General features: G+C 31.6%; 1 protein-coding gene across 2 annotated transcripts in view; it reads right to left on the reverse strand.

The window, feature by feature from the left end:
* The window catches only part of LOC140436986 (RIMS-binding protein 2-like), a 404,098-nt gene that overhangs the window by 209,201 nt on the left and 177,020 nt on the right, over positions 1–17,877 (reverse strand). For both annotated transcript variants that reach the window (XM_072526193.1, XM_072526194.1), the window contains one exon: positions 6,147–6,479. In XM_072526193.1, the coding sequence (XP_072382294.1) occupies positions 6,147–6,479 (333 nt within the window). The remainder of the gene's footprint in view (positions 1–6,146; positions 6,480–17,877) is intronic.

The following is a 17,877-nucleotide window of genomic DNA, read 5'->3' on the forward strand; positions in this document are numbered from 1 at the left end:
GCAAACAATAAAAATTTGACGACAGTAAACGAAGGTTTGGGAGTACAGATAAGAGTGGGAAACAAATTCCATATTATGAAATGTGTGGTGATTGAAGATTTAAATCATGATATGATAGCGGGAATTGATGAATTGAGAAAAAAAGATATCACCATAAATTTTTCGGAAAATAAACTGGAAATCAGAGCAGAACCAGACAACACAGGAGAAGAAAAGCAAACAGATAGGAAAACAAATTCTGGAAGGATCAATGCACAGGAAAAACGCAAAGAAATCGATATGACTGTAGAGGATAAACCGAAAGTACAAGAACAAGATCTAACAGAAGAGAAAAAGAGAAGGAAGAAAAAGAAGAAGAGTTCGAAAAGAAAGCAGGAAAATAAGATGGAGACCAGAGAAAAACAGGAAATAGAAGGTACAGAAGAATTGTTGGCAACCGACGATAAAACAGAATGGAAGCAGGAAGAAAAAGAAAGTATCATCAGAGAAATGAAAGGAATAGAAACATGGTGCTCGGAATACCAAAGGGGAATTAGAGGATAAAAAGAAAACAGAAGAAAAAATGACACTGATGGACGAGAATCCAGAATTTTGTGAAGAAGTATTATGGACAGTGAACACATGTGAACAAAAGGAGGATGAAAGAAAAATAAATTGTGGAGAAAACATGGGAAAGAAAATAGAGAAGATTTTAGGAAACCATGGAGATCTTGTTAATGAAGTAAACCGAGTGGCTAAAAATTATGAATTTTCTTTTAAGGGAAAATACTTGGAAAAATTTAAAACGAAAATATATCCAATCCCGTATAAAGACAGGCAATATACGGGGTATTTTAACATTCACGACATCTATCAATATCATGAATAGATTTTAATAACATAGTGAAATAATTTGATCCTGGAAAACTTTTGTCATTTTTTAAATTTAACAAAGAGTTTTCGGCAGATCAAATGGCGGGGATTTGTTATGATATGTAAAATCGAGAAAAATATTGGGTTGATTAAAATATTTCAAAGTTCGAAAACATTAAAATAATTCAGATAAGTAGGATAATAACCAACAAACATTTCGAAGAAGGAAAGTTTTTAAATTCTTGGATTACCTGTATTAAACAAAATGTAAACTATGCATAAATTATTTCTTTGTTATACTTGAGTGACCCGCATAATTTTAAGTGAAATCCAAAGACAATTGAACCGGGTTTTCCAAATACATTAATGCACTGATTAAAGACAATAGAAGAGATTTTAGAAAGAGGTTTTTGTTAGTTTTTAAGAATTATAGAAAAATATTATTTGTAAATAAGTTTTAGGAAATTTTATAATTATAGGTAAAAATTTGTTTGTTATCGAAATGAAAAAATGGGGGAATTGTGACGAGTTTTGATTGGCGGAGATTGAAAAAGGTGGGATAGGTATGTAGGAATGAAAGTTTAGCTAGATTTAGAAGAGAGAAAAGATAATCAGTTGGTTTTCCAAGTCTGTAAGACGAACAGTGATTGTTCTCTGGCGGTTCCCGAAATTTAGCAAGCAGTAGTGTTGAATGTTAGTGAGTTTTTGTGGAGTTAGTGTATCTGACAGAAGCTGAAGCAGCAAAATATTGTAAGTCATATTTCTCTACTTATATTCCAAGAGTCACTGTTCAGGCCAACGAGAGATTCAGTTTATCGTAACGAGAAGATATTCCAGGAGTCATTTTTCACTCGGGCCAACGAGAGATTCAGTTTATCGAGAGGAGAAAGGCTATCATAATTTGAATGATTTGTGCTTTTGAAGGAGATCATTAAGGACGATATACTTGCAACAATCTGTTGTAAGATTGCTGATTACATAGGGAGCGGTTGAGAGGAGATAATATAGTCTACAAGGAACAAGGATTTGGACCACTCATCATCAGAGAGAGATATTTTTGTTTTCTGCAGTTTTTTTCTTTTATTGATAACACAATTTTTACACTTAATTTAGAAAGGATATAAATATTTTGATTAGGAGAGTTAGAATAGTTTGAGATTTTGAGATTTCAATTAATATTGTTTTTACCATTAATTTTGATTGTTCACGTACGTAGAACAAAATTTTGAGAATCATTATATGAGATTTGTTTATTGAAAACTTTTGAGTGTGAATTATTTCATTATTTTTATTTCAATATTTAGTGTTAGATCATATGTGTTTTTTATTATTCCGGTATTCTTTGGACCTTACCTTTCACATGTAATAGCATAGATATTGAAGCACGAATTTAACCCTGAGATAAAAGAATTAAAAATTGTGATAGAGTCATAATCATATCATTTAAATAATTTTAATTAATCAAAAAAAATTAATTAGCTAATTATTGCTTGGCGCACCAAGACTTTAAATATCACAATAATATATATATATATATATATATATATATATATATATATATATATATATATATATATATATATATATATATAGGTGAGTTTTGTTAGTTGTTAATATTATAAATATATTTGTTACAAGTAGTTTTGCTTTTATTTCAGTTCCTGCTTACAGTTATAATATAGCAGAACAAGGTCAATAGTGTCTTTTTCGGTTTTTAAACATTATTACAGGGTATTGTATCAATAGTACTTTATTCCTTGTTGTTCATAACTTCATTTATTTTTTCGTTAATTTCCTTCAGAAATTAGCTGGCGCCCATTTCAGTATTTTCCTAGGCATCTCCGTATATTATCTTATCTTACCCCTTTTATAGTTCCAGATTTTCAGGTGCATCATTATATTGTATTCTTTTGGTTAAAAGATCTCTTTTCCCCTTATCTCAAAGCCAAATTCTAGTGTAGTGAGGCTAGCCCGAATTCTTGCTTGAGGTTTTGTGTCTCTGTGTTCTTTTGAGCTAAGCCATTCTTTTTATTATAACTTCTTTGCTAGTTCTTCTCTAATTTATCATCTCCTTCTCCATATACCACCCCCTAAATTTTATTTAGGTTTCAAACTGACGTAGTTTATCGAGATAACACATAATGCGTAGCACCCCACAAAATAAGTTTATCACATTTATGTCCCTTTTAATAAAGTATTTTGACTTAAAACTAAAACTGAGTTTTACTACAAACTGAGTTTGCACTAAAAGTGCAAACTAATGTCACAGGCCACAAAATTTCTTCATTTCGGTAAATGGCTCTTCTGAAAGCTTAATTATAAAGCTAATGCGATCAAAATAAATTGCTTGCGCAAGATTGTACCATTTAGAGGACCATCTTTTTCCTCGGTTTTAAAATGCGACAGATTTAACATTGCCAATAAAAATTGCTTGAAAGGCTTAATTACATTCAAGGTATACAGCGACTGAGTTAGTACTACTCTTCATTTTTACACTTTATACACATCTAGCCAAGCAGCAATAGGGGCTCTTATAAGCCCTAAGGCACTATCACTATCAAAATAAATTGCTTGCGCAAGATTATACCATTTAGAGGACCATCTTTATTCTCGGTTTGAAAATGCGACAGATTTAACATTTCCAATAAAAATTGCTTGAAAGGATTAATTACATTTAAGGTATACAGCGATTAAGTTAGCACTACTCTTAATTTTTACACTCTACACACATATAGCCAAGCAGCCATAGGGGCCCTCATAAGCCCTAAGGCACTACTAAGCCCTAAAGGGAACTAAACTCTAGGCTAGTATAGTAATACTGACACGAATTCGACAGACAGGCAGACATAACATAATAATGTTACACTGGTATGGGTTTGAGATAATTGGGAAATATATGATATGGCAATTAAAGAACTTATGAATTTGCAAGAACAGCATCACCTACAAAATACACCGATCGAGAGGCGACTGTGGGAGAAAATATTTTCATCTATATGCTACTTCCGGTTATACCGGAAGTTGCTTATATCCTTGTTTTTTTAATAGGACACCCTATATATTTTTTAATTTTAGAAATATTCACGTTATTCTTAACATTTTTTGTTAATAAATTCCTGTACCTATTGTGAACCGTATCAGAGTTATAATGGTTTTTATATGAAAATTACACTTTTCTACCATGTATATAAAGTTCAATATCCCCTAATGTAATTTGAATAAAAGTTTAAATTCCTTAGGTACTTATTAAACAGATACAGCATTATCGTTTACAGTGTGAAGTTGCCTTTTTCATTATACAGGATTCTGTCAAAATTGGCATAAAGCCGGTACCCTAAATTTTTGCCTAATTCCTTTTTTCAAATTGGATTATTATAATTGGTATGTGATTAATTATTTTAGAGAAATATGTTTTTCATTATCGATCTGTATTAGTATTGCCTATACCCATCTCTTGCAGTTTTCAAATAAATTAACTTCGTACATTTTTGTGACAAAAAAATTATTTATTAAGTTGCCTATGGAATATTCTGACAAAAATATCAGTTATTGTTAATGTTTAATAGTAACCTTGTTGTACGGCATTGGGTGACAATTGGGTGATAATAATAATTTGCCTAATTTTCTTGACAAAAAATAATGGCTCATTTAGGATATAGAAATGATGATTTTTTAAATTTAATTATAATTTACGGTGAGTGTAACAGAATAGTATCTATCCAGAATTTGTCGTGTGTTTGCTGAGAGATATCCTGAGAAGCCTCGACTAAGTCATAAAACTGTAAAACGTTTGTTGAACAACTGTTTTCAGGTTGGTCAGTTTATAAGTAAAAGGATCCACGTCGATAATAAAGGCGTACAAATAGATATCCTGGGATATCTGGAAGCTAATCCAAATTCATCCTTACGGTAATGTGAGCAATTGTTACAGGTATCCACTCAAACAATTCACAGGATTTTAAAAAACCTCATTGTGAAAAATTTGTGAATGGGTTTTAATGAAATGCCAAGGTCAAGATTTTACAAAAAAAAATTATTTGGTGTGATGAATCGAAGTTTACAAAAAATGGTATATTTAACCGCCGTAATAGTCAATTCTGAAAAGACGAAAATTTTAATTTCACGTGGGATAGTAAATTTCAAGCATTCTTTTCGTTCAATGTTTTTTATGCTGTGAAAAAGAATAAGATAGACATCTCGTGATTTATAACGAAAATTTAAACGGAGAGCGTTACTGCAACATTCTACGGTAAGTCATTGTCCAGCAATGCACGCTTTACGTATTAATAAGGCTAACGAATTTTGGTTTCAACAAGATAGAGCACCGGCTCACAATATTCAAGGAGTCGGCACATTGCTTGATAAAATATTTAGCGATAGACTGATAGCTAATAAAGATCTATTTCTCTGGTCACCAAGATCCCGTTGTCACCGTTAGATTACTGTATTTGAAGATATGTTAAAAATAAGGTGTTCTTTCAACCTGTCACTACTGAGAAAGCTGTAATAAACAAAGTCCTTCAAGTTCTTAATGAAACAGATAAAGAATCGATATCAAGAGCTACTAATGAAAATCTGATTAAAAGAGTTCATAAATGATTGAATGTTGATGGGTGACGTTTTCAACATTTATTACATTAATAAGCTAGCGCCTATTTTCTCTGATATAATATCTCTGATATAATATCTCTGTTATAGCATCTTTTTATTAGTTCAATGTTTAACTTACAATATGAAAGTTGTAAATTAACACAACATAGTCTACGAAAAATTGTTTTGTGACAAAAATGTATAAAGTAATTTATTTGAAAACTGCAAGAGATAGGTATAGGGAGTACTAAGACAGATCGATGAAAAACATATTTTTCTAAAATAATTAATCACGTACAGGGTGTCCCATTTGAAAAAGAGGAATTAGGCAAAAATTTAGGATACCGGCTTTATGCCAATATTTTAAACTTTGCCAGGATATTGAACTTTGTACACATGGTAGAAAAGTATAATTTTCATACAAAAACCATTATAACTCAAAAACGGTTCACAATAGCTATAGGGAAGTATTAACAAAAAATGTTTTAATATCGTGAATATTTCTAAGATTCAAAAATATAAGTACAGGGTGTTTTAAAAAAAAAACAAAAAAGCAACTTTCGGTATAACCGGAAAATAATGAAAATATTTTCATTAAATAGATCACTCTTTAAAACCCCTTTATTCCAATTTCTTAGTTCTCGGGATATTTCTAATTGACCGTTTATCTGCCGCGCCCAATTTATAATAATATAAATTATTACCTAGTACACTAGTCTGTCCCAAAGTTCCGCCCATTCCAATGGAATGCTGAGTCAGACTATTCATTGTCGTTCCCATCATGCTACTTTTATTAGTGTAGTGATGACTTAAACTGTTATACTGTGCTGAAGTCGGATTGTAGCCCACGGGCACTGGATTTGACGGAAGATAACTGCCCGTGATGTTTGTGGTACCGTGGTATGAAGAGTTTTGCCCTATGCCTGTATTCATCGTTGGGTATATGCTTGGAGTCGTGTGTGACATTGTTATGGGAGAAATGGGAGGACTACATTCTCCTAAGGCGTGGGAACTTACGCTCGTTGCCAAACCAGTCCCTGAAAATTGAGATAATACAAGATAAAGTATAAAACTTTTGAGAAAAAATAGCTTAGAATATTTTATTTTATTTTAACTAGGACAAAACATAGCTATATATATTATATTAGGTACCTAAATATAACACCAAGAAAGTGACACAACTTCAAAAAAAATGTTTTAATAATATCTATATAGTGACATACTCGTTCTTTTGTATAATTATTCAAATCTTTTGATTTTTTCTTACATTTTGTAAGAAAAGTAGTTGAGTTGTAAGAGTTTTGGCCAAGTACTTGGCCAATGGTTGTGTAGGGCAGTTGTATGCACTGACAATTTGACTTAGGGGAATATCCGGTTTGTGAATTTTGGGTAGGTCATATATCGAGATGTATTGGAAGACTTTTCACAAGGAATTGGAGATTTCATTAGGTCAACAAGACGAGAGGTTTTATTGATAACGGCGTTTGTTGTGTTCTCCAGATAGATTGTTGGATTATTAAGAATGGGTTGATAGTCTGGAGTATTAATAGGATTTAGGAGTTTATTAATGAAAAAAGAAGTGTTTAGGATAACGATGGCACTGCCTTTAATGACGGGAAGAATGACTAGATTTTGATTTGACTGAAGTTCTTTCTTTTTCTTTAACTTTCTCAGAACTCTAGCGATGTCTTCTCTAGTTATTTTAGCATCTTTGGAAGGTAAACTGGAGATGGCTTCTTCAGTTTAACACATGATTGTTTTAATTAAAATGTGACTTGGTAACAGAATAATTGAAACCTTTTGCTAACGCTTAAGTAGCATTGATCGAAATAAGGGTACCAGAAAAGTTATGAACCACTGCAGTGGGCTTTAATGTTGTAGTTTTTGAAATTTGTTATATATATATATATATATATATATATACATTAAATTTAAAGTAGAACTGTAATTAAAATAGATAATTAAAAATTAGAATTAGAATTACTAGCAGAATGATGCTTAAATAACAACTGTATTGGTGTGGGGTGAATCCAGTAGCTCTATAACCGATGCAGCCAGTCCCAAGCCCGGATAAAAAGGAGGATAGAGGAGTAACACCTCTAAAAAAACCAGGGTTCAACTGTCCCGGTTGATAGAACCCTGTAAGGGCTCCTTGTCTAGGATTACAGACGAAGGGTAGATGATGCTCGTAAGCTGCAGTGAAAGCAAATTTTCTAGGAGTAGGAAAACTCCAAAATTAAACCCTGACCCTTCAAGTCGGGGGTTGAGGCATCGGACTAACTCCCCGTTACTGAGAAAAAAAATAAAATGTTAAAAAGCCCAGCTCGGAATGAATCGATCAACAAACGACGACGTACGCTACGAAAAAGGAGTATGAATTTCGAAACTTGGAACGTGCAAGGTTTTGAACCTAAAATAAATGAAATAATATATGAAATGAGTAAGCTGAAATTGGACAACACAGTAATCACCGAAACAAAACGAAAGGGCCAAAGATCAGAAAACATCGGAGAATACGATCACTTTTACAGCGGAGTACCAAAGGAGAAAAGAGCTCAATAAAGTGTTGCCATATTAATACGTAAGAAGCTAAAGAAATACATAACTACTTGGGATGCCATAAACGAGAGACTAATAAAAATGAACCTTACGATTAGAGGACACAAATGCACAATCTTGGGAGTATATGCAGTAAATGATGACGCACCAGTAAACATTAAAAACGATTTAAATTATATTTTATTTTAAACATTAAAACGAGTAAATAAACCTGAAGAAGAAAAAGAAGGAAATGAAAGGGAGAAAGTAATACAGAAGAGGTATAATCTAATCAGCTTAGAACAAGAAAGCGTGAGAGAATTATACAGAAATAGAATAAATCAAAAGTTGGAAAATAAACAATTTAATAATAATGAAGAACATTACACTCACATAAACAGGTGTCTCCAGGAGGCAGTAACAGAAGTCATTGTATACCAAATCGTGAATTAAAGAAGACTTCCATATTGATTTGACAAAGAAATAGAACAAGAAATAAAGAAGAAAAGAGACCAATATCAAAAACTCTTAAATACAAAGAATATAACAGATAAAATAATCCACAAGAAGTCTCAAGCTAAATTACGAAAAATGATATGTCGGAAGAAAAATAAATCATGGCAACAAAAGTGTAACGTGGTAAATTCACATCTAGGAGGACGAAGAAGCACAGAAAATTGGAGAGTCTTAAAATCTTTACCACAAGATAAGAAGAGAGACATAGTGTCAATAATAACAATGGATGACTGGGACCAATATTTTGAGAAACTCTTAAGGGAAGATAGACCACAATTTAAAGACAACAACGAAACACAAAATATAATTATTTTAACTTCGCCTATACGAATAACAACGAATGAAGTGGAAGATGTATGTAGATCTCTAAAAAATAACAAAGCACCGGGTCTAGGTAACATCCCGGCAGAGTTAATTAAACAAGGTACGACCAAACTATATACAAGTTTAGCCAAACTGTTCCAAAACTGCATTAATGGTATGACAACCCCAGAGGAGTGGAAGACATAATTCATAATTATTATACACAAAAAAGGCAGAAGGGATGTATGTGACAATTACAATGACATTGCCGTGACAAACTCGGTCAGTAGAATATACGGAAAAGAAATTAAAAACAGAATAGAAAGCGAATATAAAGACTTAGAGGCTAAGGAACAGGCAGGATTTAGGGCAGGTAGATCTGCTGTTGACCATATATTTTGCATTACACAGATTATTGAAAAGAAAATAGCCGTTAATCAAGAAATACATTTATTGTATATAGACCTACGAAACGCTTATGATAGCGTACCACATTATAAATTATGTAAAGCGTTAGAGAAAACAAACATAAGCATGAATTTAATAAATGCGACGAAGGAACTGTACGCTAATGCTAACTCAAAGGTAAAGGTTAAAAATAATCTGGCCTTAAGCAGGGCTGCTGTCTCTCCCCGACATTATTTAAAATTTATCTAGAGCAGGCTCTAAAACTGTGGAGGCGCCAATGTAGAAATATGGGAATGCCGATTAACAACAATAGCATATACACTTTGTCATTTGCAGATGATCAACTAGTGATAGCACAAGATTATGAATATATTGAGTCTATGACTGGAAAATTAATCGAGGAGTATAAAAAATGGGGACTTGAAATCAATATCCAAAAAACCGAGTATATATGTATCGGCGGGAAACAACAGGACCTCATATTAGAAGATGGAGAAGTTATCAAACATTGCAACACATATAAATATTTAGGTATGACTAAATATTTATATGCAAACTAAACATCAAGAAAATAAGCATGTAAGTAACGAAACAAGCAATAGGCTTTCTTTAATACGATTTTTGAAGGAATGGTCTCGAAAAACTTACCATATAGAGCAAGCTTGAAAGTAAGACAATAGATTTGAGACATACCTGGAACCAGCATCTATAACTAAAAGAGAGGTGACCTTTTTAATGATGGTCAGTCACACTCACGGCAATACATGGAGATTTAGACCGAACATGATGTATTGGATATACAAAATGGTGATAAAACCCATAATAATATATGCATCGCTGGTATAATGGTCAAATGTGCAACAAAGAAGTGCAATGTTGAACCTATGCCAGGTTCAAAGACTTGCGGTCATAACAGGGTTACTATATGGACATGCGCTAGTAAAAAGAATATCTAAATACAATATACTATGAAGTCCAGCGACACTAGATGCAGAAGACAAGCAATATATGGAGACTTCAGAGCAAGTCCAAATATATACGGTACCCACCCAAATGAACTCTACACACTAGTGAATGCTAAAAACATTTTTTAATAGATGTCGTAAAAGAATATAGAAGTTAAGCACAATAAGTCTAAAAACCTGAAAGCTGCAGTGTCACCGGGAAATGTTTTTACACGGCTTCCAAATGAAAAATAATGTCCAAGGTAAATGAGGCAGAGATAGATCTCCCACAAGATATATTAACCACAATGTCATCGTAACCATACTAATTTTAAAGGCTAGAAAAATAAGCTCATGAATTTATAAAATCACGATACCTCCGACTAGTTGATAACTTGCAATATCAAAAAGATTTAAATTTGCTATTATTTGGTATAATTTGGTTTTTATTTTATATTTCGTGGCCTACGAATAAAATTTTCCCGAATAGCTGTGTTGTTTGATGCTTTGATATAATATAATAAACCATTAAAAAATTTACTGTTTACATTAAGTTTTTAAATTGTGGCACTTTGATAACAATAATACCGTAATTAAATATAATAAATATGGTTTTAAAACATAGTCTAAGCTCATAAGCATAAATTTGAATTGCTTTCGAATCTAAAATCAGCAAGGAAGAGAAGTTCCAATATATTCCTCTTCAAGCTAAATATATTCAATCGAATAAAAGCAGTTTGTTTCTTTTTTACATATGAACAAATGCATAAACTTTAAAATAATCTAAATCTATGTGATTAGCCAAACAGGATGATTTTTGTACATTTGACTTATCTGTCACAATTTTGGTTTTGAATATATGCGAGAATTACATGACAAAAAAAAACGTTTAAAACTCCTTTTGCATGATTGCACGAGTACGTTTTTCAAAACTAGACAACTTTATTTACAAATTCCACCCAATGATGTCTTAATGTTGTCTTTGAGAAAGCATTTTCTATGATATGAGCTCGTTTGTAATCTGAAAGATTAAATTTAGAGTTTTTTAGTCATATTTCAAATGCCTCATATTTGTTGCCAAAACTCAAAGTCGAAATTTCATATTATAAGTTTTGAAGAGTAGTCTCTAATTTTTGTCGATAGGATACTCTGATCAAAAAATATTAAATTTTTACCATCGAGTTGATACAAATTTTATTTAAAAAATTGATTTCGCACGCGTAACTCACATTTAAAATCGCCGGTCGCTTCAAGTGTGGTTTATGAGCGAACGGTTCATTCTACAGAAAAAGTGTTAATAAATCTTTTTTTTTTTAATTTTCTTGTTTGAAACATTTTTTCGACGATATACAAATTCTGGTTAAATCGATATTTTCCGACCCCCCAGTTCGATGTTGTGTTATAGAGGGAAGCCTGGGGTTAGGAGTGGCAAACTTTTGTGCATCTTTTTCTAGGTCTCAACATTGACATTCTCAGCAAAATTAAGCTTGTTCGTATGATTTTTAGAGGTCAAATCTCTGACGACTGGACTATATTCCAATTACTTATTAGCAAAAAAACTCTTGTTGAACTAATTTTTTAAAAACAATGTTTAAATAAATATTAAATCTTTTTAACTTATTCTAAAGTTCAAAGTTTTTAAAATGCCTTTTAAATTTATATGCTCATCTATCATAATTATCCGGACCACGGACAATTGTTTAATCATTTAGTCTATGTGATGAATATTTAACATAACTAATAAACTATTAAACCTGGTTGCAATTTTTACACACAATTGCAATTTAACAATATTGACTCTATAATAACCATATTAGCTTCTTCTTCTAGTGCCGACTCCACTAATAAAGATTGGCTATAACCATTGCATATCGTCTCTATCTTTTGCTGTTTTTAATCCAAACGTGATATTGTTTTACAAACAATTGCAAAAAATACGGTAGATAATTATTACACTAAAACCTTAGTTAAACTATGAAAACAGTAAGGATCGTGTAACAGGAAATTGCTTATTGTATATTTACGAATTTAATCTTACCTGCTCAGAAAGGGACAAGTATAAATAATGATGAACGGTTGATCTTACGAACCTCAAGAAATATGATAGGGCATTATTTTTGTAGGGGAAAATCCTTAATTTAAACAAAAGTTTTACATACCATATGTATTTTAACATACCAAATTTATTAAGAACGTAAAAATTTTCATTTTTCAGTTATGTTATGAATTCTATATGCCACGAATAGAAATGCCAAAAATTCAAGACTTTATAAGAAAGAATATTTGCATGATTTGAAGATTAAGTAAAAAATTTCGAGTGTGTACCATTAGCCACAAAAGAAAATTGATATATAGCTAAGCCAACCCTAATATGTAGGTATCACCTTAAAATAATATTTATATATAAGAGATCATTTACGAGTGCAGCCACTTTGTCCGATTATCCCAGAGTTTCTATTGTACATATTTATGTTATTGTTATTTAAGTTCTTTCTGTTACTGTTTAAGTAGGAATATACTCTATCGTTTGGGGTTATCTGCTCATCTATTTATGTATCCAAATCATACAAACTCTATTTTCTTTATTTTTTTTTATATTATACTTCGGCGCATAATATTTCTTTATTAATCTTCTGATTGTCTCTTGCTAAGAAAGATAATTTAACGTTCGTGTCATTGCTCTCGCTTTATTTATTCTTTCCCCGATATTTTTTCTTATTAACGATTACCTTAAATATTTGCAGGTTTCCATAACCTTGATTTTTTAATTAATTACCAAATAAATTACGAAAGCCAAGGAATTTTGAAATTTGAGGTTAAAAGAAAATGATAGAAAAAAATAATGGAATCTAAATATCTGGGAATAAACTTATCGAGCGACAATAACATTGAAAAGGAAGTAAAGGAACAAGTAGCAAAAACAATCAGAATAGCGGGATGCCATAACGACACAATATGGAGAAAGAGACACTTAAAAACGAAAACAAAAGCCCATATATGCAAATCTACAATCCGACCTGTATGATGTATACCGCAGAAACAAGACCAAACACAAACAGGACAAGAAGATATTTGGAGATAAATGCAAGTCAAATTTTTATTTGTCTACTTGGTGAAATTAACCATGCCGGTATTGCGATTCTGAGAACAACGAAGTAAGGTATTTATCGGTACTTTGGGGTAAAAACCCCGTCGATAAATTCGCCTGCATAATTTGGATATGACCAACAGTTGAGTAAAAGGTATCATAGAAATCAGCCGCAAAATCTCGCAAGCCTCTTAGCTAAAATCTCTAGCTCGCAAAATATTCGCTTTGCTTTTTAGTATTTGTACTATATTGTATTTGTACCTAAGTAGTTCTCATCGCAGTAATCTTTCATAAATAATAATAAACCAATCACTGATAGTACGTAGTGTTTCCTAAAACCGCAGTTATCCTGTGTCATACACCGCACTGATTATGCACCGCAGTATACTTTCATTCAAATCAGTAGTGTTACCAGTAGTTCGCTTTTAATATAAAAAAAAGATTCTGCTAAGCAATTATTCTTGTAATTACATATAATAGAGAAATTAGCCTCAGTGAAGTTTAGTGAAACCACAGTGTTATTGGACAATACCGCCATTCACTATCCATTCTACATATGAACGTTCCTTAATGTCCAGCTAAAATCAGAAATTGCTATTGAATCCTAAAAATAAATTTAGACTAGTATTTTATCTATTTTTCATTCCAGCCTACGCGGGTAATCCTTTAATTCATCTCTCGACTATCTTTTACACCACTACTATTAAAGATTCACATTTTGGAGGGAGATCTTCAGGTGGAATAACTAATAATAGATTAGGGGTACTTCCTTGTCCTTGGAATAATAAATTATCTCAAAAGGTAAATTAAACGATAAACGACCAACGGAATAGAGATTTGGTAAAGAAAATATGCATATAGAATTAAAAACGTTAGTATAGGAAACCTATTAAACCTATTATACAGAAAATGGACAAAGCCTAACAAACAAAATGACCAGAAAATTGACACAACAAATCAGTTAATATAATACAATGGATATAAATATAATAAAAACATATCTACCACTGTAAGCGATAACGTGATTGAAATATTTTACTAACGTTGATCAGAAGCCTGAGCTATGGCAAAAAATCACGAACTTACTATTATCATAGGTGATTTTAATGTTAAAGTTGGATCAAAAGGTACTCTTAATATTACTGGAAATGTTGGTCTAGTACAGCGAATTTAAAAAAGAAAAATCTTTAATATCAATCCTTGTTTTTGTCTGCCAAAACCTAGATTTTAGGCTTGGACCTAAGCATAAACTAAGCATAATCTACTTTGTTTTAAACTAGTGTTAGGCTAAAAAGAGTCTGCAAAACTCAAAAATATCCCACAATATTAGAGGATGGATCCATACACTCTAAGTAAGTTATATTAATAAATTAACAAAAAGTTGCATGCCACACAAAGGTAGACTCAAAGACACCAACAACTTAAATAATTGCTCGAAGTAAATTAAAATGACAATGATTAATAAAGTTCAACAAAATACTTTTAAACAACAAACATGACACAAGACATCTTAGATCTAGCGGACGTGAGAAGCCAATACAAATTCAGGTTTGTAAAATACAGTGAAATATATAGAAAAATCCAGAAATGGATTAAAGCAGCAGAAGATTGATGGCTAGAAAAGTCCTATTTAATAATTGAGTAGTTGGAGCAATGACACAATAGCAACCAATTACAAGATCAGATGGAACGAATACTAACTGGAACACGTGGAGCATCAAATATACCGCGGAGTAAAGATAAACAGAACACTACCTTATAAAGCATGCTGCTAAAAGACTGCTTTGAAGTAACAACCTTCTTCGTATACTGCGCTACTTTAAATGGGGTGCCCAGCCAGTGCTCTCAGCTTCTTCACTGGCAAGTATACACGCCCTGTCTGGGATAGGTCGGCACATGCTAAAAAGTGAACGTGGCCCTAAACGCAGCATAACAAGGTGCCTGAAAACATTGCCACAAAAGAAATTATATTAGTGTACGGAAATCCACCGAACGGACTGGCAAATATTAACTTCGAAGTACATCGAGTACCTTAGACATTTATTTGACGACCGACACGTTATTGTCGGTATAAAAGAGCACTCAGCACAACGACCTGCGGTTGAATTCCAGGAAAGGTTTTCTCAGTGGCAATCCCGTGGAACCCTCAGCCTGATATCCGCTGAAACCAAACACCCCAACTGGTTTGAAATGCGACTGAGAGACATAAATATTGAATCAAATGAGATCAGGCGTGGCCGCTGTAAGACCAAAAGAACAATATAAAATCAACTTGATGAAAGTGAAACCTTATGGATGTGCGGCCAAAGACAGGACATATATATATATATATATATATATATATATATATATATATATATATATATATATATACAAAAGTAACGAATTACCAGACAACTGGCTAAAATTAATATTTGTTACTATTTCCAAAAAAGTAGCGCTAAGGAATGTAGCAACTATCGACTTATTTAATAAGTCATACACTCAAAATTTTTATGAACGTACGCTTTATATACTTTGAGAAAGCCTTTGAATATTACAGTAGCCTATACATATGTTTCAACGCTTTTCAATTATTGAATTTAGTTGGTCTCAACACATCAGATTGCTCAAAAATCTTTACTATATTTATATTGCCAGCATTAAAGTAAATCAGGAGGTTTCAGACAAAGTTAATATTCAGTGTGGCACCCGACAGGGATTTATTATGTTAACGATACTGTCTAATATCTATTCTGAATCAGTTTTTAAAGTAGCGTTAAATAATTGTAGCAAAGCGGTTAAAATCGCTGAAGAAATCAATAATAAAATTAGGTTCGCCGATGATACTGTGATGATACATATTGATAAGGAAATGTCGACTAGAATAAAGCTAGCCCACAAAGAATTCATTAACTGGCGTTAAATATTATGTCATATGTCTGTTTTGCTTTATGGATGTGAAACCTGCACAACGAAAGTGAAGAATCCAAACATTTATATATTAGAAGCGTTAGAATTTTGGTATTACCGTCACATGAAAATTTCTTGAACAGCACACATATCCAACGAATGTATGCTAAAATCCATACATCAACAGTGAGACTAATTCGGGCGAAAACAACTGCAGCCTAGCTGCGTAAAATAAGACATTTGATGAATTAAACAGTCAAAGTATTGTTTCATGTAGATACCGAGCTAGAAGCATTTCAGCAATTTATTAACATGATGATAGCCAGTGCTTGAAAACAAGAATGACACACAAAGAAGAAGAAACTATCAATTCGACACAACAATATATCAGACAAATAAATTACGCTGTTATCCTTGCCAACATTATTTAGTACATATATACAAACTTAACAAAAAGTATTTCATCTTTCGGGAGTCGTACGTAGATAATGTGCTCATTAAATTACTTGGATACTCAAAATAGTTTTCATTTTTCTTTATATCTAAATTTAAACAAATATAAATTATTCTTTTAATTGTTGTTTTTTTAAATATAAAACGAATTGATAACAAACTAATTTAAGATATGTTAATTAACTAGAAGCTTAAAGTAATAAAGTTGATGTTCTATCAAATATTAAGAAATTATATTTAAACATTTATATTGCAACATCAAGCATCCTGTTTTACTAGTCACATTCTCTATTTATTTCTGTTTCTAATAAAAAAAAGTACAATTTCTTTATTATTTACTTACAGCAGTTATCTAGCTACTTTTTAGTATACTCCTCATAAAAATCATTAAACCTTAAAAAGTTCTATCTATTTTCTACTCAATAATTTCTACAACCTACACTGACAAAATATTTCTCTCAATATTTAAAAATATTATTTTATAGCAATCAAAATTGTATATTTGAGTTAGAAACGAGAAATACAACATTCTTCAGGTTATAGTGCAAGGTAAATTAAAACGAAATAGATGAACGGTTAAATGACGAAGCTTGTGGCTCAAAAATCTAAGACAGTGAACAATCAAACCTAAGAACTGCTCAGAACTGCTTTGAACAAACATACGTAGTCTGGAATGGTCAATAACGTATAAGGGTGTACTAAAAAAGACGCCACCCATTCAATAATCTTAATAACATATGTATATATATTATTATTATATATATATATATGTATATATATCTTAATAACATATGTATACATATTATTATTATTATTATATATATATATATATATATATATATATATATATATATATATATATATATAAACTAAGGTACACTCGAAGAGTGGTGGGTTTTTCGGTCAAAGTGGAGAAATAAAAGACAAAGAAGGTGGCTACTTCATCTATTACTACTCTTCTATTACTGCTACTCTTTTATTTCTCCACTTTAACCGAAAAACCCACCACTCTTCGAGTGTACCTTAGTTTATTTTGGATTGACGGTCGTACTCCTTTTCTCTCTCTCTCTCTCTCTCTCTCTCTCTCTATATATATATATATATATATATATATATATATATATATATATATATATATATATATATATATATATATATATATATATATATATATATATATATATATATATATATATATATATATATATATATATGTATAGAAAATGGAAAAGGATAATGCGAGTGAATAATAAAAGTAAAAAGTAATGGCATGTCTCGCAAAACAGAAAGCCA

The sequence above is a fragment of the Diabrotica undecimpunctata genome, chromosome 3, assembly GCF_040954645.1.
Source record: "Diabrotica undecimpunctata isolate CICGRU chromosome 3, icDiaUnde3, whole genome shotgun sequence".
Lineage (NCBI taxonomy): Eukaryota > Metazoa > Arthropoda > Insecta > Coleoptera > Chrysomelidae > Diabrotica > Diabrotica undecimpunctata.